The sequence below is a fragment of the Chiloscyllium plagiosum genome, chromosome 17 (genome assembly GCF_004010195.1).
Source record: "Chiloscyllium plagiosum isolate BGI_BamShark_2017 chromosome 17, ASM401019v2, whole genome shotgun sequence".
Classification (NCBI taxonomy): Eukaryota; Metazoa; Chordata; class Chondrichthyes; order Orectolobiformes; family Hemiscylliidae; genus Chiloscyllium; species Chiloscyllium plagiosum.
The window spans coordinates 62,868,894-62,894,545 of NC_057726.1; the positions used below are offsets into that span (position 1 = coordinate 62,868,894).

The 25,652-nt window shown below is 38.8% G+C and overlaps 1 protein-coding gene across 1 annotated transcript in view; it reads left to right on the forward strand.

The window, feature by feature from the left end:
- Positions 1-24,495, forward strand: part of trim71 (tripartite motif containing 71, E3 ubiquitin protein ligase) — a 41,459-nt gene extending 16,964 nt beyond the window's left edge. The window contains exons 2-4 of the mRNA XM_043707320.1: positions 1,603-1,770; positions 14,230-14,364; positions 17,410-24,495. Of these exons, the coding sequence (XP_043563255.1) occupies positions 1,603-1,770; positions 14,230-14,364; positions 17,410-18,861 (1,755 nt within the window). The 3' untranslated portion in view covers positions 18,862-24,495. The remainder of the gene's footprint in view (positions 1-1,602; positions 1,771-14,229; positions 14,365-17,409) is intronic.
- Positions 24,496-25,652: the final 1,157 nt, after the last annotated feature.

Consider the following 25,652-nt stretch of genomic DNA (forward strand, 5'->3'; position numbering starts at 1 on the left):
ACTTTAATGTAGAAGCCAGCTGAAAGCTTTGAAGAATTGTTCAGGAGAGATGAAAGGCACAGTTTCATAGCTTTAGGTTTTTTAATGGGAGGAGTTTTGCATGGGAGGAGTGGAGCCTGCAAATGCAGTCAGTAGTACTTGTGTACACGATGGGGAAACCGGAGTCTCACGTTTTCATCACTCAATTGTTCCAATTTTAGATTTATCATCCATGAGAATCGAGTGAGTAGGGTAAGAGTAGAGCAAGCGGATTATGTGAGCCGAATATGGAAACTTTGCCAGTGCAATGAGGCTGAGGCTTTTGCATCAAACTAAGCTAAGGAGCTATGTATATCTGAACTTTGTTTCCACGGAATTAGAGATGAGAACGGATATTTTAAATTGGAAAGAATATTAACATCTTTAACCCAACTTGAAATCTGTTTCCTGGATGCATTTGTTCCTTCTCCATTGAATTCAGTTAGCAGTCAGCTGAATGTTATCAGGAGCTTGCAATTTATCTATAATAATAGTTCACTTTTGTATTTCCTAATTTAATTGTGTTCATATGTGTTGAAATTCTGCAGTGCGTTTTTCTAGTGGTTTGAGTTGTGACCATTCAGACTCCAGAAGCTTTGCAAAAGAAAACATGCTAATTCTTGTGATAGCAGTAAGAGCTGTGAGGAACACCGCTTAATTCTGCCTTAAATTTCTCAGCATTTTTATTTCTAGTATTTAGATATGGGTGGGGGAGCAAGGTGAGGGTTAATACTGGCATTCGAACATACGAAATAGAAACAAGTTTGGCCACTCAAGTCTGCTCGACAATGGAGTTTGTGGATGATCTGTTTGTTCTGAATTACAGCGACCCCCAATGACCGTTTGATTCCCTTGTCTACCAAGAATCAATCTACCTCTTGCAAATACTTAAAACTTCATGTTCACAATCTTCTGAGACCGTTCCAGAGCCCCTCAATGGTAGAGGGGGAGAAATATCCCATCTATGTCCTGAGAATGAACTCTAATTTTCAAATGATTGTCCCAAATTCTGGGCTGACCCTGAAGAACAAAAGAAACTGTTTCATCTCCACTGTTTCTCCAGCATATATTCTTCCTACATTCATCCTGTCAAGACCATTCAGGAACTTAAGCAGTGCAATCATACTACCACTCTGTTCATATTTTCTCTTATCCTTTTATGCAATGCTAAGTGCAGACCATTCTTTTGCCATAGGGGGAAATGGGATGTAAAGGGACTTACTACAAAGCAGTTGTAGTCTCCGAGTAGACTCTTTCATGCTACCTACTAATTTGCCCTTGGGAGTTAGAGGATCCCTCTGTTTGTTTCACCAGCCTTGGCATAGGACATCAGGTGCACAACAAAGATAAACTGAAGATTGTTTTATCTGTAAAAGCAATGCTTTTTGGGAGATAAAAGATAATTTCTGCACATTCTGGAATACTAGTATTCTTTGGAAATGTTAGTGCTATTTTGATTTATGGAGTTGCTTTTCCAAGAGTTTTAGAATTTGTTGTTTTCTCAATGTTTTGCTCAAAGCAAGTTTCAATTTTGATCTCATTTATTTTAACTTAACTAAAATTGTCACCCTCTCCTCTTTCCAGGTGATGCGTCTGTACTGTGATACTTGCGCTGTCCCAATTTGTCGAGAATGCACAATGAGCCGTCATGTAGGGCACAGCTTTGTCTACCTCCAGGATGCCGTACAGGACTCCAAAGAAATTACCCTACAGTTATTAGCAGATGCACAGCAAGGACGACAGGCAATTCAGGTTTGTAAAAGTGAACATTTAAGCCCAAAACAGAGAGGTTGTAATTCTCCACCATTCTTGTATTAATAAATCTTTGTTTGTTTTGCCCTTGTTTCAGTCGGACTTCATGTTTGCAAACTCAGGTCTGTTTTCAGCTTAGCTTGTAACTGCCTCACGTTTTGCATCGCCTTTTTAGATTTATTCTTTCTTCCTACTTGAAGTTTTGCTGGTTGTCTATCCCCAGAGTTCCTAAAATCCATTTGCAAGTTTACTAATATACTTCTAAACTATGTATGTTGAAGCTCTATTTGCTACAAGTCCACCCTTCCCTTAAGATATGCTGTGCTTTCTTCAGTTTGTGTATCCTTGTTTGATATCAATAAATTTATAATCTCGTGTGCATGTTTAAGTTTTCTTCAAAGAAAGTCCTTTTAAATTTAGTTCTGAGCATGTCGCAGGTTGCAGCTTACCTCTTGAAGAAGCCTGTGTTTCACTCCCCAGGTTCCAACCCTAAGCTAAGTTGACATTATGTCTAAATATACTATATTCCGTTGAACAACTTTTTTCCACCTTCCAATATGACAGTTGAACCATTTGTGGTGGTAAAGTGTGCATACCTGGTAAGGTTTGCTTAGTTGTGTTTGCATACTGGATACGTGGCCAGTGATTCATTGCTTAGCCCAGAGAATGAGATTAGTTCTGATAGCTGGCAAGGATGAGCTAACTGGAGACAGGCCAGTAATTGAACTTCAGACCTTCTTTCAATGGTTGAGCTATCAATTATTTAAATGTGCTGACATCTGTTTCCTTAAATGTTTGAACTTACACAGGTGGTGAAGGATGGAACTAGAGTCTAGTTTAGACACACATTACATGATGCATTCCTCCGTTCCAACAAATAGATTTCTGCTTTTACTTCTATTTTGATGTCACCACCAGAATGCAATTAAACACTAGATGTGGAATTAATTTAAAACCTACTATACTGCCCTAACATTTCTTGGATTTTGACAACTACCATATCTCAACCTGTTTGGGATTGAAACCATGATAAAATAAGGGTTGTTAAAGGTTGTGCACTTCAGTTGAATATTCAAACGTGATCTGTGCATAATGTGTCAAACTGGTTTTTCGTTTTTGTGATTTCAAAATGAAATGAATACTTAAGGTGTATTTATTGTGTGCTGCTATTTAAATGTTACATGCAAGTACTACCAAATCTTTATCTTGCTCAAACATTGCTTACTGTTGGGAAAATATTTTTTGTTTGGGTTTAGCTGGTCCGAGGGATGAATAGAGTACTTGTTAGGTTTCGATGTACAATCAGATTTTGCATTCTTTATGGAAATAGTACATATCTAGCCAAATTGAAATATCTTCTTTAAAAAGGCAATGAACTATTAGCATTGTAGTGCTTTTAAATACTAGCATTCTTGTCTCCTTCCCTGAAGTTAAGCCCTAGAGTGATACCCTGTCCCTTGCGGGTAGTAACTTTGTGATGCCTTGCATGTTTGGGAGATTATTTCATTCTGGTGAGTTTCGGGGCATTATGTAGGACCCTGGTCTTTTCTTTAAAAAGCCAAGTTAGTGTGTCGTTCCACCAATGGTTACTAGTTAGAGCATGAAACCCTGGTGTACTGTCTATTTGACCACTGAACATGCTGCTGTAGTTAATGATGAAGACAGTGTTATAAATATACATTAGGACAAGCAGAAAATGTAGCATGCAAGTGCAAGATTTAAAACTGTTTAAAATCACCTTGTGAGAAGTTGACACTTCTCTGCATCTAAATTCTGATCATTGTTCCAGACCTGTTGTGAACCAGGGTAGGTGTAGAAAATGTACATGTATGCCTATTTGGTTGGGACCAGAGCTATTATAAGTGAGTGGGGTTGTTACCACTACTCTGTTGCTGATTCCCAAATTTGTAACTAGTCATTAAGTTCTTTCCAGGCTTGGTTTTGTTATCCTCTTTTCAATTTCTTTTTGGCTTGGAAAGCCTATTTCACCCTTTTGAATCGTTAGATTATGTGCTGACTTATAGAATCTCCTAAGAGGTTCAATTTAAGGCGAATGCTGAAAGATAAGTCATGTTTTTAGTGCTTGATTTTGTTTTGTTTTCGGCTACTCCATTTGAACCAACACCCTTTATTTCTGTGCAGCTGAGTGACAATATGGTAGTTTCTCACCAAGTTGAGAGCTACTAGACCCTAGAAAGCTGTACTTTATATGTTGAAATCTGCATCCTTTGTCCAACAAAATTCTGATAACACATTTTCAAATATACTCTTTCCATTCATCCTCTACCCCCTCCCTTCCTCCCTCCCCTCTGTACTGAGCTGCACAAATTGCGAAGTGTCTTGTTTGATTTCTATGCTGAATAAGTTGGGGCAGCAATTAATTGCTAACTTTGGATTGTCCTGAGACTACTTGGAAAGGAAACTTCCAGTCAAGGGTTCATGGTATTTAGTGAACGTTAATCTATTTGAGGATTGAATTGAACTTGTTTAGTCAAAAGTGCCTCTGCTTTCACTGTAATCTCAGCTAATTGGACAAGTTGAATATATCCACTCTCTATTCTTTCGTTGTGATAAATGCAGCTTTGTAATCGTGTGTGTATATAATATATAAAAATAAAATTCAGTATCTTTGAGTGTGGTTAATTGTTTTCTTGTGGTAATATGGCTGTAAACTCCCATGATTTGATGAGTCACCGTGTTTTTAATATGAATCAACTGCAGTTTGGGAGTTGAATAGCAAGTCCAAGAAATGTACTTTTTCTTTGGTAGTGTGGGAGCAGACTCTGCTTTGGAGTGAAATAAAACGGAGAACTTTGCCTAAGTAATTCTTAAGGGCCCTCATGGGACATAATGCCTTTTCATATCTCCCTGTAATTAATTTCTTTCTAGCTATACAGTCAATTTGTTTTTTAAAAAAAGTTGGGAAATCTGCAACTTCCAAGTATTAGCAATTAAATGTATTTGATTAGTTATCGGTTTCAGCAGCCTCCACTGAAATGGAAAATTTTCTTTGCTTCTCAATCATACTGGCTCTAATCAAACTGATGCTTAAAAAGATGAGTTATAAATTGAGTGGAATTTGTTATCTTTTGATTTTGTCTTAAATTTGCCACTACTATCTCCTTTTTCTTAAAAATCTGTACTCAATCTGACCAGAGAAGTTGACATTGTAATGTCTGCAAATCAGACTGAACCCTTAACCCGATCTGGTTTCGACATCTGCATTTCCCTGGCATTTTGCCGAAGTATATCAGCCCTTCAAAGAAGCTTTGATTGAAGAAATGACATTCATTTTAGGTCACTTTCAACTTCCCTTTTCCTGCTGGGTATAGTTCCCAAAATGGAATCTGCTTTCTAGTTCCATGAATGGCATTTGCTTTCCTGTACACTTCTACAGTGACCTAACACATGAACATGGACAGAATATGTTAACTGTTGTTATGGGGTGTTGTCAGAGCCAAGCCTGGTGTGAGTAAGTGTATTTTTAAAAAGGCTGCTACATAGTAATCAAAGACTCGTGTTTTTAGATCTTAATCTTGATATTTTCTACAGTTCAGGTTTAACAGTCGCATGCAAACAACAGAACCATCACCTGCTTAATGATCCAACATGCAATCTTTATTATCTATTTATTTGGATAAATAATGGTAAGACCAAGGGATCATTACTCAGGAACCTTACTTTGTACACTAGCCACTGGAATGGGTCATACAATGCTCTTGTTTGAAGTGGACTGAATATACGTTTTAGCAAAATGAATAATCATTGGTTTTATTTACACAAGATAAACCATAAAAGTAGTGCTGTCCTTGATGTGTAAAATAAAATACCACCTTTTGTTTCCTCTTCCTAAGAGACAAGCGCACACTCTCTCAGACGCTCTCAACCCCCCATCCCAGATAGACAGACACACACGTGTGCACACTCACACCTGCATGCACACATACGCATTTGTGAGGTGAATTTGTACTTGCAGTGTTAATTATACTCTTAACTCGTTTTTTTAGATTAGAATCAGTCTAAACATTATGGCTCAGACAACAGAACACTGGGCTAACACCTTCAACATCTTATCTGGCTGACACCAATTGTTACAGTTAACCTGAGAATGTAACTTTGAAAAAAAGTTTTGCAATTTACATATGGAAGTGAAACGATCATTAGCAATTCTAACAGATGAGACACTTAACAAATGATCAAGGTATTTTTCCACGTATAATTACAGTTACATCACAGTAAACTTTTGCTATAAATTCTGTCTCTTACAATTGTATACTCCACAACCACCTGATGAAGGAGCAGTGCTATGAAAGCTAGTGCTTCCAATTAAACCTGTTGGATTATAACTTTGTTGTGATTTTTATCATTTCTTCCCTTCTACTGTGTAATACAGGCTCAGAATCAACCAGTCTCTTCTGATTAGCACAGATTGAGTGTTCTACATGATGTTGAAGCTCTCACTGTAGGTGAAATACAAATAGTTTTCAGAGACTTTCCCAATCTGCTGCTGAAACGTGAAACTATATTCAATGGCTTATTATCATTTGTGCCATTATCTAGGAATTCTAATTTTCTCTGGCAGGTTGGACAACATTCTGCAGCTTGAAGTCAATAGCGCAATTTCAGCATGCATGGAAAATGCAGAACTTTGAAGTGTTGTAAACTGAAGTGCAGAACCTCAAAATGACATAGGCAAGTGGGCAGCCAAGTGGCAGATAAAATTCAATGCAGTGAAAGGAGAGGTGAAGACCATGCATGACTTCAAAAAAGGTGACTCCAAAGGGGATACAGGAGCAGAGGCCATACAAGTGCATACATTAAAAATGGCAGTACAGGTGTGAGAGAACAGTTAATGCAGCAGTACCTGAGGCTTTATTAATAAGGCATAGTTAAGAAGAGAAAGGTTATGTTGAGCTTCTGCAGTCATTAGTTTGGCCTCTGGAGAATTGTATTCATATCTGGGTGTTACACTTGAAGGCTGTGTTGCATTGAAGCGAATGCACAAGGGGTTTATGAGAATGCTTCAGAGGAAAGGAATTTCATTTATGCAGATTAGTTTTGTAAATCTGAGGCTATTCTCCGTGGAGAATGGAAGGCAGAGAGGAGGTCAGATTGAAGTATTCAAAATCAGACTGCGTAGATGAAGAGGAAATGTTGCGTCTATGAAAGGATAGACAGAGGATGCAGACTTAAAAGTAATCTGAAATGGAAGCAAAAATGTGAAGAAACATTTGTGTATAGTTAGGATCTGGAATACGCTGGCTGTGGTGGAGACATTCAAAGGAATATGAGACTGCTACTGGAAAAGAGAATGTGCATGGTTACAGGGAGAAAGCAGAGGGATGGCACTAAAACTGCAGGCCTGATGAATTCAGTAGCTTTCTGGTTGTATCAGTTCTGAGATTCTGAATCCCCTGACCACAAGCTTTCTGTGATTGTGTCCCCATCTCCAAAGTCTATGATACAACTGTCAATCAAAGCCAGTATCTTGCTCCATTTTTTTCTGACCGTTGCCAGTATCCATGGAAAGCTACAAACTGCTACAAGAGGCTGAACAGGCTGCCGCTGTTTTTGATGGAGCGTCGGAGGCTGAGGGGTGACCTTATAGAGGTTTACAAAATTAAGAGGGGCATGGATAGGGTAAATAGGCAAAGTCTTTTCCCTGGGGTCGGGGAGTCCAGAACTAGAGGGCATAGGTTTAGGGTGAGGGGGGAAAGATATAAAAGAGACCTAAGGGGCACCTTTTTCACGCAGAGGGTGGTGTGTGTATGGAATGAGCTGCCAGAGGAAGTGGTGGAGGCTGATATAATTGCAACATTTAAGAGACATTTGGGTGGGTATATGAAAAGTAAGGGTTTGGAGGGATATGGGTCGGGTGCTGGCAGGTGGGACTAGATTGGATTGGGATATCTGGTCGGCATGGACGGGTCGGACCGAAGGGTGTGTTTTCATGCTGTACATCTCTGACTCTAACAGATTAGATTTTTCTTAGATTAGATCCGCTACAGTGTGGAAAAAGGCCCTTCGGCCCAGCAAGTCCACACTGACCCTCCAAAGAGTAACCCACCCCCCTCTGACTGATTAATGCTCCTAACAACCATGGACAATTTAGCACGGCCAATTCACCTGACCTGCACATCTTTGGAATGTGGGGGGAAACCGGAATACTCGGAGGAAACCCATGCAGACACTGGGAGAACGTGCAAACTCCACAGACAGTCGCCCAAGGATGGAATCAAATCTGGGTTCCTGGTGCTGAGAGGCAGCAATGCTAACTGCTGAGCCACCGTGTTTGAGTGCAATATTAGATCAACAGCTATCCACAAAGAAGTCTCTTTCTCACTGGTGAGCAGTAAGCCAACTTTTGACCATGTTTGTGATTGTGAATGTGTTATGGTGAATTAAAACAATTAAAATAATAAATAAAGACGCAAGTATTTGCTCATGTGGTGATTGGCACCAGCCTGTTTTTCATTTGCAAGGTCCTGTGACCTGGAGCCTGAGCCCCTTTCATACGGACTTGAATCATAAAGCAACTGAATCAAAGCCACCTCAAGATTTCTATCCTTGGCTTCAAAGTGAAAAGTTGTGGCTTTGGATATGATTTTATAGGAGCCACATTGCTATGTTGGCTGACAGCGTTTAATCCTTTTAGGATCATTTCCTAGGTCTGTGGTTGTGTTGTCATGCTATGTAATTACACTCAGACCATCAATCGTTCTACATTTTAGAACTGGGATAACGTTTGAAAGCAAACATGCTAAGGTGATCTGTAACTGGTGTGTGGCTTACTGGATGCGTGTCTCATTTGTGTATCAAAGCATCTACTTTGTCCTCCTCTTGTGGGAGGAAAACTAGAAAAAAAGTATACTGGAACCAGATGAGACATTCCTTATAGCAGTAGTTAGGCAGATAGTGTGCAGTTTGTTATTTTAAATTAGACTCCCTTGCTGTGAAATGTAGTGTTGGTTGATTTTTAGAAAATTGGTTTGAAACACAATGTTAAATACATAAAATTCTGCACATTAGGAGCTGTGTGCATGAACACCAGAAGGAGGAAGCTTTTTTTCTTGATGGCTGCATTGATTATTTGAACCTAATTTGATTGTTATGCTTGGAATGAATACACGGCAATCTCACCCAGCTCTGTATAGGCCATCATTCTTAAAATGGATCTCACTCTTCTTACCTGCTTTTAATGAACAACTTACAGCAGACAAACGTCGGCAGTTGGCTTAACATTAAATTCCCTTGATTTAAACCTAGACCTTTTGATGAGCAGCTCAGATGGAACATAGTGCTATGGAATTTCTGGGTTAGTCATGAGTCGACAATCAACTGAAAGGATTTGTGTGGGATAGGACTTGAAGCAATAAAGTGAGTGAGTTGGTCATGACCTGTGTGTCAGCAGGATTGCATGACTGTTAAGATTGGGAGGGAAACAAATCAAAACTTGCCTGTTTAAACCTGAATGTAATAAATTACCACATTAGGATCTTTATTTTTTAACAAAAACCATGTTGCAAACCTGCCTTCTCTCTTCCACCCCACCCATCCCTTTCTCTCTTCTCTCTGCCCCCCTTTCTGTTTCTCTTTCTCGCCCCCCCCCAAAACACCCCTTCCATTTCTCCCCCAACATGGGGGCTGCAGTTTCATGTTTAGCTTGTGACCTGGAATTGATCAGACCTATTGCTGGACAGTTGAATTTTCTGTTGTTGATTTAGAGTATTTACTCCTATGATGTTTCAGCACTATCATCTCCTACACTACTGATTGATAACATAAGGCTAAGATTACGTGCTTGAGGTTCACATTGGAAGGAAAGCTTTTGACCTTTAAGTGGTATCATAATGGGAATGTGGCTATTTGCTGATCCTTGTTGAACTATTTTCAAAAGAGTAAAATACAATGGACTATGGAAATTTGAAATGAATACAGAAGTGCTCGAGAAATGCAGGTTTGGAGGCTCAAATGTTAACTTCTGATTCTCCCAGACCTGCGTTTTTTCCAGCCCCTTGTTTCATTACCTCATTCAGATTTGTCTCTTCTACTAGTAATGTGGATGTACTTAACACCAAATGGAGTGTAGTGGTCCAAGAAAGCAACTTGCCACCTCCTTGAAGTAATTAGGGATGAGCAGTAAATGCTTGCTCTGGTGACCTGATGAGATGTCATGAAAGAACTTTTTAAAAAAGTCGTGCATTCTACACCTGAGATGAAGTTTTCTTTAGGACCTCCTAGTCAAATTTAGTATTTGGTAATTGTTGTACTCTCTCGAGATCTGTAACTGGTCAAAATAAGACACTAACATTACTGTTGAAAAAAGACAGGCTTTCAATTAAATCTAATGGATTATTTCATTTAGTCTCTATGTAGTTTTTGAGTGTTTAGTCACTGCAAAGTGGAATGTTCTCAGGCTGAGTTAAAAGTTGGCACCCCGCTAGGCTCTGGTTGAAATGACATATTACGGATTATAGTTGAGATGGTGATGTTCACATCCTGAGTTAATACGTGTTCTTAGAGATTTGGTGCCCCATTCTTGACTGGGTCAACAGCCCTCGACACTCCTATCTATGATCCAGAGAAAAGTGGTTTAATGGTAAGTGTTTGAGAGTTATGAATACTGATAGCTTGTTTTAAATGGCCATTTGGTGCACGGTTAAGATATTCTCTAGAGAGCACAGTGTTAAAGCTTACTGACAATGATAAGGGTATTTTTTTTTCTCAAGCCCAATTCTGGTAGCTCAAATGCCCATCAGAATATACTTCCATCCTGTGCTCTGTAGAGACTGTCACTTTTTGTATTTATCTCTTTTTGGTTTGGAACAGGGTTGAGAATGAGGATTGAACTTTGAACAGCAGCTTGTTTTTAAGAAAGAACAGAGCAAAAACAAGAGCTCTGTTTGAACTGGCCTGGAATAAAATGCAAATTATTTACTGATCTAAAGGCATTGTAGATGAACTGACTGTGGTTGCTGTGCACAAGACTGGCAGTTGATTGGATGTTGAATTGATCATGGGAGGAATGGTGCTAATCAGCCAACCACAGTGACTGTTTATTAAAGACTTTGAGTTTGGCAGGAGAAAGTGTAATGCTGGAAGCTTCTGCATTCATCTGTCTTTTATTTTGCGCTCTCTCGTTTCTCTCCAGTTATTGAATTGTTGAATATTCTGAGTAAAGAACTCTAGTCTGTAAGAAATTAGAAATCTATAAGAAAGTACAATTTTATTTTTTATTTTCAATTTAATTTTTAAAGTTTATCCCTTAACCCTGGCCATATGTATGCATCCATTGATCGTGAGCTTGATTTTTAATTTGGTTTGATGTCTCTCTCTAACTTTAAAAAAAATTTTTAGGCTTTCTGCTTTTTGTTTAAATCAACTTCTGAAGATCAATTGATAAAATTAATTGACTTGGGTGGTAAAAGAGGACTTCACAAAATGTTGGGAGTAGTATTCCTTCCTGTGTGCTGGTTTTCCAATTGTTTTCTCTTTTTTTAAAAAAACAAAGCTTGCATTGCCTCTTCTGTCAGGAGAGAATTGTCTAGTAGCGGCATAGTTCCTTGACATGTTTGTTTCTGGAATTGCAACTATTTTAGATTTAGATATTACATGTCTGCATTATTAACTATGCAATTCTGCTGTTGACTCAGCACTGTGTGGGCAGCTGTCTTCACTATTCCAATTCTGTGCACTGCTAGCCTGTGTTTTAAATAAATCCTATTGCATTGGCGTGTAATGCCCTTTTGATTCTAAACTATGCATACTATCACTTGAGGCTATGCAGAACCAGGCTGTTAGGCAGCTCTCTGGATGATGCATTGAATTTTTGGACACCAAGGAAATTGAGAAATATGAGGATGGGGTAGACCTGTGGAATAGGCAAAAGTTAAGCCATGAATTTAATGGATGACAAAGGAGGCTCTAGGTGCTGCATTGTCCGCTCCTATTTCTTGTTAGTTCCCTTTAAATAAAGTGACTGATGTTGACCTTAAGCTGTGGGACAATTCTTCTCTGCCCACAAATACTTGGAATATGATCTATCATTTTGTGTAAATGCTCAAATTCTGCTTCTAGCTTGATGCTGTACATTCTAAACTCCACAGGGGCTTGTGGTTTTTGAAATTACTTGCATTGCGCTCTGAAAATGCTATTGCAAACAAGTTGCTGAACTGTTGGAAAAGAAATATGCTTGAAATTTTGAAATTTTCTGCACACATTGAAAGGGATCAATTTGTTGATGTTGTAGATTTCAGTAATTCATTTTCATCACTTTAAAAGATGGTTAATCCACCAAGGACTAGAAATGCAGTCAAAATTAAGCTAGGCTTCAGCTGTTTTTAATGAAAAAATTAGAAAATAAACTCAAAACAAAAGTAATTTGATATCTTCCTGCCTGTTTTTGCATTTGTTTCAAAGGTCCAATAGTTTGTCAACTTTGGATAAATTGAATATTTTAAGTTTGCACTCTGTCTTCGAAGAAGCTATAGTTTGATCTAAATGACAAACTATTGGACCTTTGAAACAAATGCACCTTCGAAGATGCACTGTCCATGCAAAATAAGAGGTGTTTCCCTTCTGTCATGAGAATTGCCCAAAATTTATAATAGATAAAGAATATAAAGGGTTGTATAAAGGTTGCAGTTGCATCAAAATGTGTTTGAAGTTCTTGCTCACTATATACTTTCCTCAGTCTGAAATAGGACCATTGGCCCTTGATGTTTCCTGCCACTCAGCTAACATTGTATCCATGTTGCTACTGTCTTTTCTTTCATGACTCTTTGCGTCAATCCTGTTTGTGACACACTCTTCTGAAAAATAAATTATTATACAATGAAGAATAGTAAAGGAAATTGTCTGTTAAACTTGGTTGTTTGGGAAGTTTGAAAATAGAGATGTTGAATTATGTAAGAACATATAATCTAATGTAATACTGATTTGAGGGTTAGCCACTGACCTGGGCACTGGGTAACATCAGCGTGGCCAAGCAAATGCCTCAATTAACTATCTCACTGAAAGGGGGCATCTCCAACAATGCAACACTCTACTGCTCAGGTGTACATGTATTATCTGCTGAAGTAACTGTAGTTGTCATTCTGGCTCTTTGGTGGTACTTTCCCATTAATTTTCCCATACAAGGAGCAAACAACACCAAGGAACACCATGTTCTGGGTTTAATAATGTGGGTTGTTTGTGTTGGAGTTGCACTTAATTGTGTTACCAACCAAAATATTCAAAAACTGAAGAACTTTGAAAATCTGAATGTTTGCTTCCTGAATTGGGTTCAGTTCACCAATACCTGTGACCATGCTATCAAATTAGCATTTCAATCAGGAAGGGAAAGCAGCTCAATTTATATTTTTAAACTTATCTTGACTGTAGATACCTTGATGTTCTACTTTACTGAAGTGAATTGGAGGGACTTGAGTGATGCAGCTAATAAATCTGCTTTGGGAATATTTCTTGAATGTGATTTAAGCAATAAGTTTAGATTTTTGATATCTCAAATGGGAAGAAAGCTTCTGTGCTGAAATAGTGTTCCAAATGACAATAGTGAGACCTTGATAATTGCTGAAATGTTTTTCCAAATGGTACTTAACTGAGCCACAGTGCACAAACATTCCTGCTTGTTATTTGAACCATTTAGATTAAAAATAAACACTTCAGATTGTTGTAAAATGAGATAATCAACCTGTTCCCTCCTTCAAGCTGTTAACACTGAACATAGAGATTTCTAGCTGGCTAATCCAAAGTGAATTTGATCCTTTTGCTGTTCATTCTGAGCAGCTCCTTTCCCTGCTGCAGCTTATGTTGAAAATTTAGTTGGGTGTCAAGTAGTCTGGGAATTAAATTTGACTGGTTGAATATTTCTGCATTAGTAACTCTCAGCTCCTGTTGCAGTAGAAATTTCTTGTTAATGTTGTATGATAGATTAATGCAGCAACTGTCCATGTTAGAACATTTGTGTACAGATGACATAATGATGCAGCTGGTTAAATCTGTGAAAATTGAGTCATACAGGCTGATCCCTTGTGTTGCAGTGGGGTGCTACAGCTGGCTGCATTACCCTGGGTTAGTGAAGGGCAAAATTTCAGTTACTATTTTTGATCCCTATTCTTTAGGATCTGTCAGCACAAGGCACAATGTTGCTGAAGATGTAGATTTCTGCGTAATTCCTAAATCTGTAACTTGGTGTAATTCCTTCAACCCCTTTACAAATCTTCAAATGGCTTAACAATTCCCATTATCCAGTGTTCCCATACAAAAGCTGTCTCTCCTTGCATTAACACAGTATAACAATAAAAGTTGGCTATGGGAAGCTTTAAAAATATAAAGACATTGACCTCCAGTGCTATAGCAGTCATGGGAAAATTGGGTTTTTGTGCAGACAGATTGGAAGATATCTGTGGTTCATTATGTTTCTATTCTTTTCCTCCTCCTGACCCCAAAAAAAAACAGCTCAGTATAGAGAAAGTCAGAGCTATGGTGGAACAAGTAGAGATGAAAGCTCAAGTGATTCGATCAGAAGTCAAAGCAGTTACTTCACGGCATAAGAAGGCTCTCGAGGAACGTGAGTGTGACCTGTTGAGAAAGGTGAGTTACTTCGAGAAGCATTGAAAAGGTCTGGCACAAGAAGAGGCAACTTAGTCCATCACGTTTGAGCTGTGATAATAAACTAACTATACATTCTTTACCCCTTTCTAGCACTTGGTCCATTGCCTTGCAGGCTACAGAGCTTTCAGGTGAAGAACCAGGTTCCTCTTGAATGAGCTGAGGGTTTCTGCCTCAACCTCAAGACTAAGCAGTGAATGTCAGACACTCTCTTTACAGCTTGCTGTGAGAAGTTTAATGAAAAACGTGATGCATCTCTGTTTGTGTCCAATGCTCAGTGTTCACGTGGAAACCAAATTTTCTTTTTGCCGCTTCATCCCCACCCCATCCTGTCCTGATTTGTGCTGCAATGCACTTTTATGTCATGCTTTGTCTGTTGGTTTAGTTGTTACTTTGGGGCTGTTTTTGTTTAATTCATTCTTAGGGCGTGGGCAATACTGGCTAGGTCAGCCTTCATTGCTCATCCCTAGTTGCTTTGGAGAAAGTAGTAGTGAGCTGCTGCCTTGCAGCATTACAGTCCTTGGAGTGTAAGGATACCTCCCAGTGCTGTTAGGAAAGGAGTTCCAAGAGTTTGACACAGTGAGTGTGAAGGGACAACAGTATCTTGCACAATGGGGCTAGGTGTTGTACTACATCTGAACTGATTTTGAAACCCAGACTGACTCTAGTCTGTCGTTAGCCTGAACAATGGCTGGCAGCGTCAAATACAATGTGCACGTTATCTTTGAGTTCCTGCACTGGCAATGGGTTGTGGGAAAAGAAGTAGTGGTCTCCCTCAAATGACATCAGAGAATTGTCTTGAATTGCTTTGACTCTCCTGTAGTCATGAAGAGCATGGAATCAGATGAATGACCACTTAAATCTGTTCTTGATTGTATTGATGTTGATGCTATACTGGGAAGCTTTTCTCTCGTAAACAAATCTTGGAATCTAACACCTGCTCAAGATGCAGATTTAAATGGGATGGAATCTTAATGTAGAAGGTAATTTTGTTTGTTACACTTGTGACAACTGTCCAAATTAGTTTGAGCGAGTTTCCCTTAGCATTTTATCCCATGCCTCTGTATCTAACTCTGTGTGAACGCATTTTAGTTTCTTTGTGAAAGCTTCCAAGGAATCTGATATAACCACCCTTCTACTCCAGGTTCTAACCTTTTGAAGAAAAGTTTGTTCTTTTTCAAAATTTGTAAAAATTGTCATTTGGTTTTCAACCTAATTTGCATGGGGAAATTTCTTGGGCTTGTTTTTGATTGTCAAAATGCTTCTAATTTTGAACATCTCTGGGTCCTAAACTAATTACAGCTTTTTCAATCTCTCTTTGTAATTATTCCGGTAAACATCATCTCTGCCTTCTCCAGCGCCTGAACATTCCAGCTGAAGTCAAACCTGAGATTTCTAAATATAGCATCACTGCATTTTTAAATGCATTGTTCCTATTTACAAAATGGAGGTTTCTCATTTGGCTTGTTAGCCAGCTGCTTGTTCTGCCATCTTGAAAGCTTTCCAAATAAGATCCTGTTTTTTTTGTTAAGTACCCCAGTCATTAAAACAAAAACAACAAATGATCCTCAAATGGGGAGGAAGGATAGGAGTAAGGATTTGAATCAGGCCGACCACTCCAGCCTCCCTTATTCAGAGAACTCTTAGTTTAGACGTGATCTGCTTTTAAAGGTTCCTAAAACCCATGTTTCTTTGAATATAACTTCATTCTTGGCCATTAATGTTAAACTAATTGGCCTATAGTTAGATAGTAGAAATTTACAGCATGGAAGATGGCCAGAAGTCAGCCAACTCCTGGCAGGAAGAGGAGCACCTGAGTATTTCAATGGAGAGAGATTGTAGATGGGGCAGCACAGAAGTATTTGGCAGTTCTCAAGCATAAATTGCAAAAGGTTAAGATGACAAATTGAATGTTGGCCCTCTTGTAAAGAGAATGAAGTATAAAAATGGGAAGTTTTGCTAAACTATACAAGGCGCTAGTCAGACCGCACTCTGAATACTGTGTACAGTTTTGGCCTCATTATCTAAGTAAAGAATGTATTTGCATGGAGGCATTATGGCAAAGGTTCACTAGATGGAGGGTGGAAGAATCACAGCAGGAGATTGCATCCATTGCATTTGCAAGGATTAAATTGAATGGCAATTTGAGTGATGTATTGGAGGTTCTTGGAATTGTAGTAGAGGAAGATGATATTCTTTGGGAGAACAGCAGAAAACACTTTTAAAAATGGGGTTCACAAATCTAGATTAATAGTTTTTGAAACTGCATTTCATTTATTAAATCAACAGTTCAGATAGAGAAAAGGAGGGGGAGGAGAAAGTGTAATAGCCCAGATTACGTAAGCAGTGTTATGTAATTGATCATTCTTCACAAGTGTGGCGTTAGAACATTTCACTAGTAGAACGCGAATGATCTAAGTACTGTTGGGTGGCATTTTAATATACATTATACAAACCATTTTTAAAAATAGTGGAATACTTGAGACCACATGAAATTGCATCCATGGAATTTGTCTTGAAACTCAAGTTTGCGAACTTGTTGAGGAAGAGATACAGGTTAGCTCAATTTTGAAGTTGACATTTGCTGGGAGGTGTTGCATTAGTATTTGCAGAAGTATTAATATTCGAAGTAATTTAAAATTCAATTTTATATAGTCTGTTTTGAAACTGGGTGTTCCAGACTGTTAAGTATTCTGACATGTCATTGCTGCACCCATTTTATGCACAGTAAGGTGTCTCTAGTGACAATAACATAAAACTGTGATTTAATGTTGAGAATTTAGAACTCTATTTTAATTTAGCTGTTTTACTATGGTCTGACATTTGAAACTTGGCTCTGTGTTTTCGATAAAATGTATTATTTTGTGTTTTGTGTGTAAAGAAATTGAGACTATTCCATAGTAAGAGTTTTGCCACAGAGGTGAAAAAACAGGATGGGTGGTCAAAGTTGCTTGTTTGTAGTTGGTGAAATCACTAAAATAATGTGCAGCACTTCAAATAAAATTTCCTTAATTTCCATGTGAACAGGTTGAAAAGATCCGGCAGATGAAGGCCAAAACCCTGCACCTTCAGGTGGAAGCACTGCGTGAGAATTTAACCAGGCTGGAAAGCACTATAGATTGTGTTCAGAAAGCCTTATTGGACGGGCGTGATGTGGATGTTCTCTTGGCAAAAGAACAAATGTTTGTCCAAATCCAAGACTTGAAGAAACTTCGGAATCTCCTACAACCTCAAGACGACGACACCCTTTCGTTCATTCCACCCGATGGTGTACTGTACAAAGCCATCAAGTCACTGGGCATAATTAGTAGCAGTGCATATGCTCCAATATCTACAGCAACTGGTGAAGGATTGAAACGGGCATTACGTGGGAAAATGAGCAGTTTCACTGTAATCACAAAGGATCACACTGGTGAAGGAAGATCGTCTGGTGGTGACTTGGTAGTGGTTGTTATCATGGGTCCTGATGGCTGTCTCTTTCGTGCTGATGTTCTTGATCATCATGACGGCACCTACACAGTTAGTTATTCCCCGCATCTGGAAGGAGAGCATGTAGTCTCAGTGACAATTCGTGGTCAGCATATTGAGAACAGCCCTTTTCGAGTAATTGTCAAAGCAGGTCGCAATTACTCTGGAATTGGGCTTCCAATCTGCTCCTTTGGAGGAGAAGGGGATGAAGATGGACAGCTTTGCCGACCATGGGGTGTCTGTGTCAACAAAGAAGGCTACATTATCATCGCTGATCGTAGCAACAACCGTGTTCAGGTGTTCACACCAAGCGGAACCTATCACCACAAGTTTGGGACAGCAGGAGCCAGGCCTGGACAGTTTGATCGTCCTGCTGGAGTTGCCTGTGATCAGAATTGTCGAATCGTAGTGGCTGATAAGGACAATCACCGCATTCAGGTGTTCACCTTTGAGGGACAGTTTATCCTTAAATTTGGGGAGAAAGGAAGCAAGAATGGCCAGTTCAACTACCCATGGGATGTTGCAGTCAATACTGATGGAAAGATCCTAGTGTCTGACACTCGTAATCATAGAGTTCAGCTTTTTGGCCCAGATGGAAATTTTGTAAGTAAATATGGCTTTGAGGGAGCATTGTGGAAGCACTTTGATTCTCCTCGTGGAGTGGCCTTTAACCATGAAGGACACCTTGTGGTTACAGATTTCAACAACCACCGGCTGCTGGTAATCCATCCTGACTTCCAGTCTGCACGTTTCCTTGGCTCTGAAGGCACCAGTAACGGTCAGTTCCTCCGACCTCAGGGTGTAGCTATTGACCAAGAAGGCCGCATCATTGTAGCTGATTCCAGGAACCATCGCATTCAGATCTTTGAACCAAATGGCAATTTCCTGTGTAAGTTCGGGACCCAAGGCAGTGGCTTTGGACAGATGGACCGTCCATCCGGAATAGCCCTGATGCCAGATGGACTGATAGTAGTCGTCGACTTTGGCAACAATCGTATCCTCTTGTTTTAATAATGCTGTGTGCTTTGATTTTCTATATTGTGGAATTGTTGCTCAGGGACAATGTCTTAATTGTTTTCCCTAGAGAAGACAGGTTTTTTTTTTCTGTGCTGCAGTCATCTACCTCATGATGGTAAAGTGTGAGCTGTGAGACTACTTCAAAACTACATAAATATATAGACCTACCTCACTGCCTGCAGATGTTGGGCTGACTTAATGTTTGGATATTTCCATGGAACTGTGCAAATGTGTCCAGGCAATTGGTGCCTTTATGACCTGAATCCAAAGACTTGTTTCTTAGTATTAAAATTGTCCTGTAGCTTTATTTAAAGAAAAATCTCTCAGGTAGGAAGACTATTGGCCTCTTCTGTAGCCTAAAAATGGCCATTTGTGGGTGACTGAAAAGTTTTGGCTGCCTACCTGCATACATTTTGTTTTCAGGGATTATTTGATATTGAATATCTCGTACGTTTAGCCCTACACTCTTCTGAATGTAGCCCCACGCTCCACCTGAATGTAAACTAAGTACCTCTTTTTTTTTTTTGTTGTTGTTGTTTTTGGGCTGTAATGTTCTTTGGCCTGATGCACATAATGGTGAACATAGAAGTTGCTGAGGGTTCTTCTGTGTGTTTGTTTATTTGGGGTATTTGTGTAAGGAAAATTTGGGATGCTATTTGATACCCTGAAGATCAAAGTATAAAAGGCACCTGGGATAATCAAATTATATTTACCTCAACTGCTAGCTCAGGTACCTACATAAAATCAATTTCCTACTGAAATGGTAGGCTGTATTTGGTTTCAGAGGCAGTATTACTTTGCTTTGGAAGTGTGAATTGGCTGATTTAGACTTTTTCTTTGGGTCTTGTTTAATCAGAGTCCTGTTAGGTGGGAATCTACAGAAAAACAAGTTCAGGGTGAGCAAAGTCCACTGGTCCTGTTTTGGTGTGCCACTGTTTGGATGCGCACGCACTGTTACAGATGCCATAAACCGAAATGGCCACCTAACTAATTGGTTCTCAATGCCAAGTTTCCTAAGTGGGGAGATTTTTAATCCTCTATGCTTCATTTAAAAACATCAACATGTTTTCTCATCAAAACAACTGTAAAATGAAATTGAGTTAACCAGTTCTTTACTGATGAGTTTTAGGCAATGATTTATATTGTCCTGGCCCCTCAAGCAGAAAAAAGGTCAGTTCTTTAAAGGGCATTATTGTAATGGTTTGTATGTCGTGCGCTGGAGCAGTAGTAACACTTGTGAAGACCCATAAGGACTGGCAATAATTGCTGATTGCAACTGTGCTGTTATGTTAATATTCTGCCAGGATTCTGGCTGTAGCTGATAGTTGAGGAAATATATACACCTATATATATGCTGTAGTCGTAGGAACGTTGGTAGAATCCTTGGATTTATTTCCATCTCTGAATCTTCCATTTTTCCTGTAGCCCAAAAGTGACCAATTAGTTTAGAAATGAGACAATGTCTCTTTAAAACTATTTTAAATTAAGTTTATGCAAATGATTTCCTTCACAGCCTTCTCTTAAGTACAGATTTTAGAAAATACAGTATTTTTACAGTCTAGGAATCGCAGCATATAAACCTGACATTTTACAGAAACCACACTGAATATTTTTGCAAAATCTGTGGTTTATAGCCATAAATTGCGTAATTTTAACTCTGAGCCAGTTTCATCATACCTAAGGTATTCCATTAGTTTACCTGCCTTGCTAGTTTGGTAATCAGAGTGAAGGCACAATCCCATTTCCATTTCCTTTTTTTAGCCTTTTACCTGCCAATTGTTTGCAGCTTGCAAAAGTCTGCAACCTGTGATGCATTCCACCTTTAACAATGTGTGATCAGTTGCCTTTTGGGAAGGAAATGGGTCCAAGTATTTAAAAGGTTGGGGGGGTTTCACATTTGGTTCCTTCATTTGAACAAAAGACTGGTGTGGCTTCATTTTAGATCAACTCACCTAGGCCAGCTTTCCAAATCAGGCAAAAGGATGAACTACTGGGCCGACCTCTGAATGCAACTGGACCTTAATTCTGGACCACAATGGATTGGGTTCAAGTGTAAGAGCTGCTATTTAATTAAAACAGACAAATTAATGCAAATTTTATCATTACTCTGAGCTTGTTGAAACGAGACTTTTTAGTTCTTGGCAGGTTGGAAGAGGCATGTTAGTCAGTAAAATGATGGGGAAATCTGAAATGAGAGGTAACATTAATGTAAATTTGAGGTCCCAGCCGAGGAAAAAAGTGCTTGTTTTTGGTTAACCTTAAGATTAAAAATTCAATTTTTTGCAGAGCAGTATCCGTTTATAAATGTTAATATTCTGCATTATTGTAAGCTCCCTAATTAATCTGTTTAGCTTTCAAGATGAAACTGGCTAATGTGCTGCTTCAAATTGTGACAGTCAGTTGAATATGTCGTGGTTAGATGTTGTAGTGTAGAATGGCTTTTGTTTTACACATCGGGAAACAGTTCGTCAGCGGTGGTTATTGATTAATGCAAACCAGTTAAGGGACCCATCAATTTGAAATGCACATTTGATCTCTCCACCTTTTTGAACTATGAAATAGGCTTTTGTCTTTAAAATTAGATTGAAACCTACAAAAAATTCCTGTAATTTGAATGCTGTGCTCTTGAGTTTTATGCAGTTACAGTTTTTGGTGTACAGCCATAGATGTATCTCTTGAAGCCATTATTTTTCCCTCAGCACAAATTTAAAGATACAAGCACACAGTTGTCACCCCACTTTGGGGTACCATTTTAAAAGTAAAAATTCAACCTTTAAAAAAGTATCAATTTTTACAAACCAAATGAATCAGTTATTACTGTATTGAGTTCCTTTGGGATAGCAGATAAGTCTCAACCAAATTGAATCTTATTTAAAGATGGGGTGTTTCCTTAATTAAAACTGTTTAAAATATCTTTTACTTTGTTTGAGGTTGTTGATATGTAGGTTTTGCACTGGCTGCTAGATAGAAAAAAATGTGGTTATGATAACCAGTTCTTTTCCTTCTGGCTCCTGGTGAACTTTGCTAATCTATCGTGTGATGACCTTTTTGATCATGTTGCTCATAATGAGGTAATCAGTTAATATTTAGTGTTTTCTTCAAATCATAATGGGTCTTTGAAGTTTTCTAAGGCAGTGTATTGATCTGAAACTTTATCTTTTTGGTGCAAAAAAAAGTAAAGTTAAAGCTTAATTCCAGGAGAGAAGTTCTTGTTTTAAAAATTCATCCTTTTTAATCATTTTCAATTTGGCTTAAGTGCCTGCTATCCAATTGGTGACTTAAGATCTTGATTTAGTTTTCTATGCATTTTGAATTGGGTGGGTCAGTGTTCAAAACTCATCACTTTTTTTCCAATTTTGTAACTGGACAAATCCCCAAAGTCTGTTTTAGCTTGAGTATTCACAAAATAACTTTACACAGCTTTACAAGCAAATTCAGAGAGTTCACTCAAAGTGCTTAATGGATAATGTTCACAATTCTTGAAGTTTAAGCAGGCACAGTACCTTACCTCCAATAACCTTAACAAGCGATCAGCTTGCAGAATTCCAAGAAACCAATTAATTCAGAGAGTAGGGTCAAAATGATACATAATTCTCAGGGAAGTGATCCTACTATCTCTGAATGGTAATTGGGGTGCAAGATGTGGTTCTGGTGCCTTGTCAGGTAATGGTTTTTGTCTACCTCAGTGCCTCTTTCTGTGGCAGCTTCAAACTACCTCATGTTGGAACCCAATTGGCTCACCCGCCATTGGGTGAAGAGCTTGCACCCGGGGCTAATGTGCAGTCTTATAGCGGGATTTTAATGCACCCATGAATCAGCTGCCGAAATAGGCATTGAACAAATAAGTTTATGGATGATGGTTTGTACAAAGCCCCTACTAGTCTGTTGTCACTTGTTTTAGCAAACTCCCATTCAGTGTATGTTGGGTTCATCAGTTAAGTGTCTGCAGTGCAGCTCCAGAAACACTTTGCAAAAATAGAAATTCCATAATCTGAACAAACTTCTGAACTTAATAGAAATTATCCTTGTTTTAATGTCATTTGCACATTTGAAAGACCTTGTGCTCCCAGGCTTATTCTATTAAATTCCGTCAAAAGGAAACTCTTGGGAAAATTCAGTTGCAAATGAATATTTCCCACTGGCCCTGCTGTGCTGAATGGTCATTTTATGAATAGTCATGTAGCTTGATTTAATGGCATCACAGGGCAGGCCAAATCTCTACCTCTCACACATGGAAGAATTGTTTACATGCAAAGTAAACCACCTAATCCCAATGGTGACTTATCCTTTTTTCACTGTTCTAAAATATTTTCGCTTAAGTGTATGGATGCTAGTAAGTGGGCAAGCTTTCGATCAGATGTCTCGAGTTTTCCCTTAAGGTTCTTGATGTGGCGTCCCTTCTGTTCTTCATGCCAAGTGAGGTTTTGGAAAAAGTGGAGATGGAGGGGCTGTTCTGGTTAGTTGGAAGGTGGTGGAGTGGGGGGGGGGCAGGGAGCTGATAAGGTAGGTTTGGGAGCAGTTGAACTCTAGGCCATTTTGGTTTGTCATCCATGTACATGTGTGCAAAATAGAATCTGATGATCACGGGCACTTGGAGTTGATTTTCTAAGCTTGCCAGCAGATGCAATTGAAGTTTTGCAGGTTTTGACCATTTAAGCCAGTCCAGTTTACTCAAAACTGAGTCATCAGACATTTAATAAATCCGTTCCTCACTAAAATGTTGGATGTTGTTAAAATGTAGACAGCGGAGTTATTGACTTTTTTCCATTGACAAAATATGATTCTGGTTGATAATGGGAGCACCTGATGTGCTGTTTGTTTAAACAAATTGTTTTTGTGAACTGATTTTATGAAGTGCTTAAGTTGTTTTTTTATATATTGTGAAACTGGGTTTCAAACCACTAGTTAAGCAGACTTTATTCAAAATTTATTCTTGAGAATTTAGTGTCTGGTCCAAGATCCAGAAATCCTGGCTGAGAAGACATAATATATAGCTTAAAGAAGTTTTCGCTGTTTTCTAAAAACAGTGAAACCAAGTTCTGGGCTCAAATTATTTTAGAGGCAGAACTACAGTAAAATCAAAGGTTCTATTGAGTTGTATAAGTAGCGATTTTGCTTATTGCCTCTGTTTTTCTTTGCTAATTTTAACTTTGTAGTCTGTTCTAGATTAAGGGGATAGCATTAAAATGTCTGGTGCAAGTGGTCAAAGGCCCTTTTCTCAAACTTAGACAAGTGCCTCAAAATGACGGAGCCTGTTTCTGTATTTAAAGATGTCTGAGCAGTATTGTTTAAGTTACTGTTGTACAACAACCCAGCATTTAATGTTCATCGGTGGTTACCACTGCTTAAAGGAGAGGGGAAATTGGGGTCCTAGACTACCAGAAAAGTGTTTGTTTTAAAAGAAAATTCCTCTTGGGGTTGTCTTTACAGTAAGGTGACGGGTAATTTTTTTTTTGTTTCACACTTTTGTATAATTTACCTCTACATTGTAAGATCCAGCCTCTGCACCAAAGAATGAGGTTTACTGACCTGGAACACTACTTATTCCTGTGTGTTTTGAAAGCCTAAAAATTGATGTTTGTGCAATTTTATCTGGATGAAAGTTCAATAAAATTTGTTTACAATTGATGTATTCTTGTGCTTTTTTTTCTTAAATCAGAGCACTATACACACTGGATTTCAAGTGGGGAAAAATGGATGGAAATGAGTGACATGGAATTCATGACATACTTGAATTAAGAGATCGATCTTGTTTGAGTTGAAGTCTCGAATTTTTAATTTCCACAGCATACTCTTGTGTGGTATGGAAGCTGTTAAGTTAGAAACCAAATGTGAAGTCATGCACTCTGGTGAAATTCGTTTCCTTGCTGCATAAGCTTGGATTGGTCGCTATCAGGTGGTTGTATCATAATCACTATGCCAGATCTAACTGAAATAGTTTAACATGTCTAATCTCTTGATTTTTAATCAACCTATTTGGACATGTTATGACACTTCTGGGGTGGGTGGGTCTTGAACAATGATTTTTTTGGCCAAGCGGCAGGGACAGTACCACTGTGCTTCAAGAGCGCTCTGCCTGTGTATTGATCATGTGGCTCTTTTTCCCCCCCCCCAATTGGAAATTATTGAAAGCTGGTCAGGACCTAAATAGGCAGCAAATGAAACTGAAAGTAGGCAAAAATCTGTGAACCTGAGCTAGGAGTACAGTTGCATGATCCCCAGGTACCCACAGCTCCAAGCAGCAGGGCTGTGTCTGTTAGACCAGTGGCATGATATAAAATGCTGATGGCTACAATAATGTCAGTGAAATTCAATCCCCTAGAATCTAAGGTAAACGTACCTTTAGATTATAATATTGTACCAGCTCTTACACAACTTATCCTAGTCTCAAGGTTTAGACTAAATTCTGAGAAAATGTTTACATGCCACCATTGCAGTTTGAGTTCAAATTTCAGTATTTAAAATAGAGTTTTGAGAAGATTTGTAGCTCAGGTTGAGGTTTTGGATGTAGGTTTGCTCGCTGAGCTGAAAGGTTCGTTTCCAGATGTTTTCCATTCCTGAAAGCAGGAATTTTTAGCATTGCTTCGCATAAGGTCCACTGAAGATGTTACCTAGTAAGGTAACGAAACGTCTGGAAATAGAACATAGAACAATACAGCACAGAATAGGTCCTTCGGCCCACGATGTTGTGCCGAACATTAGTCCTAGCTTAAGCACCCATCCATGTACCTATCCAATTGCCATTTAAAGTTCGCCACCCCCACAGGCAACACATTCCATGTCCC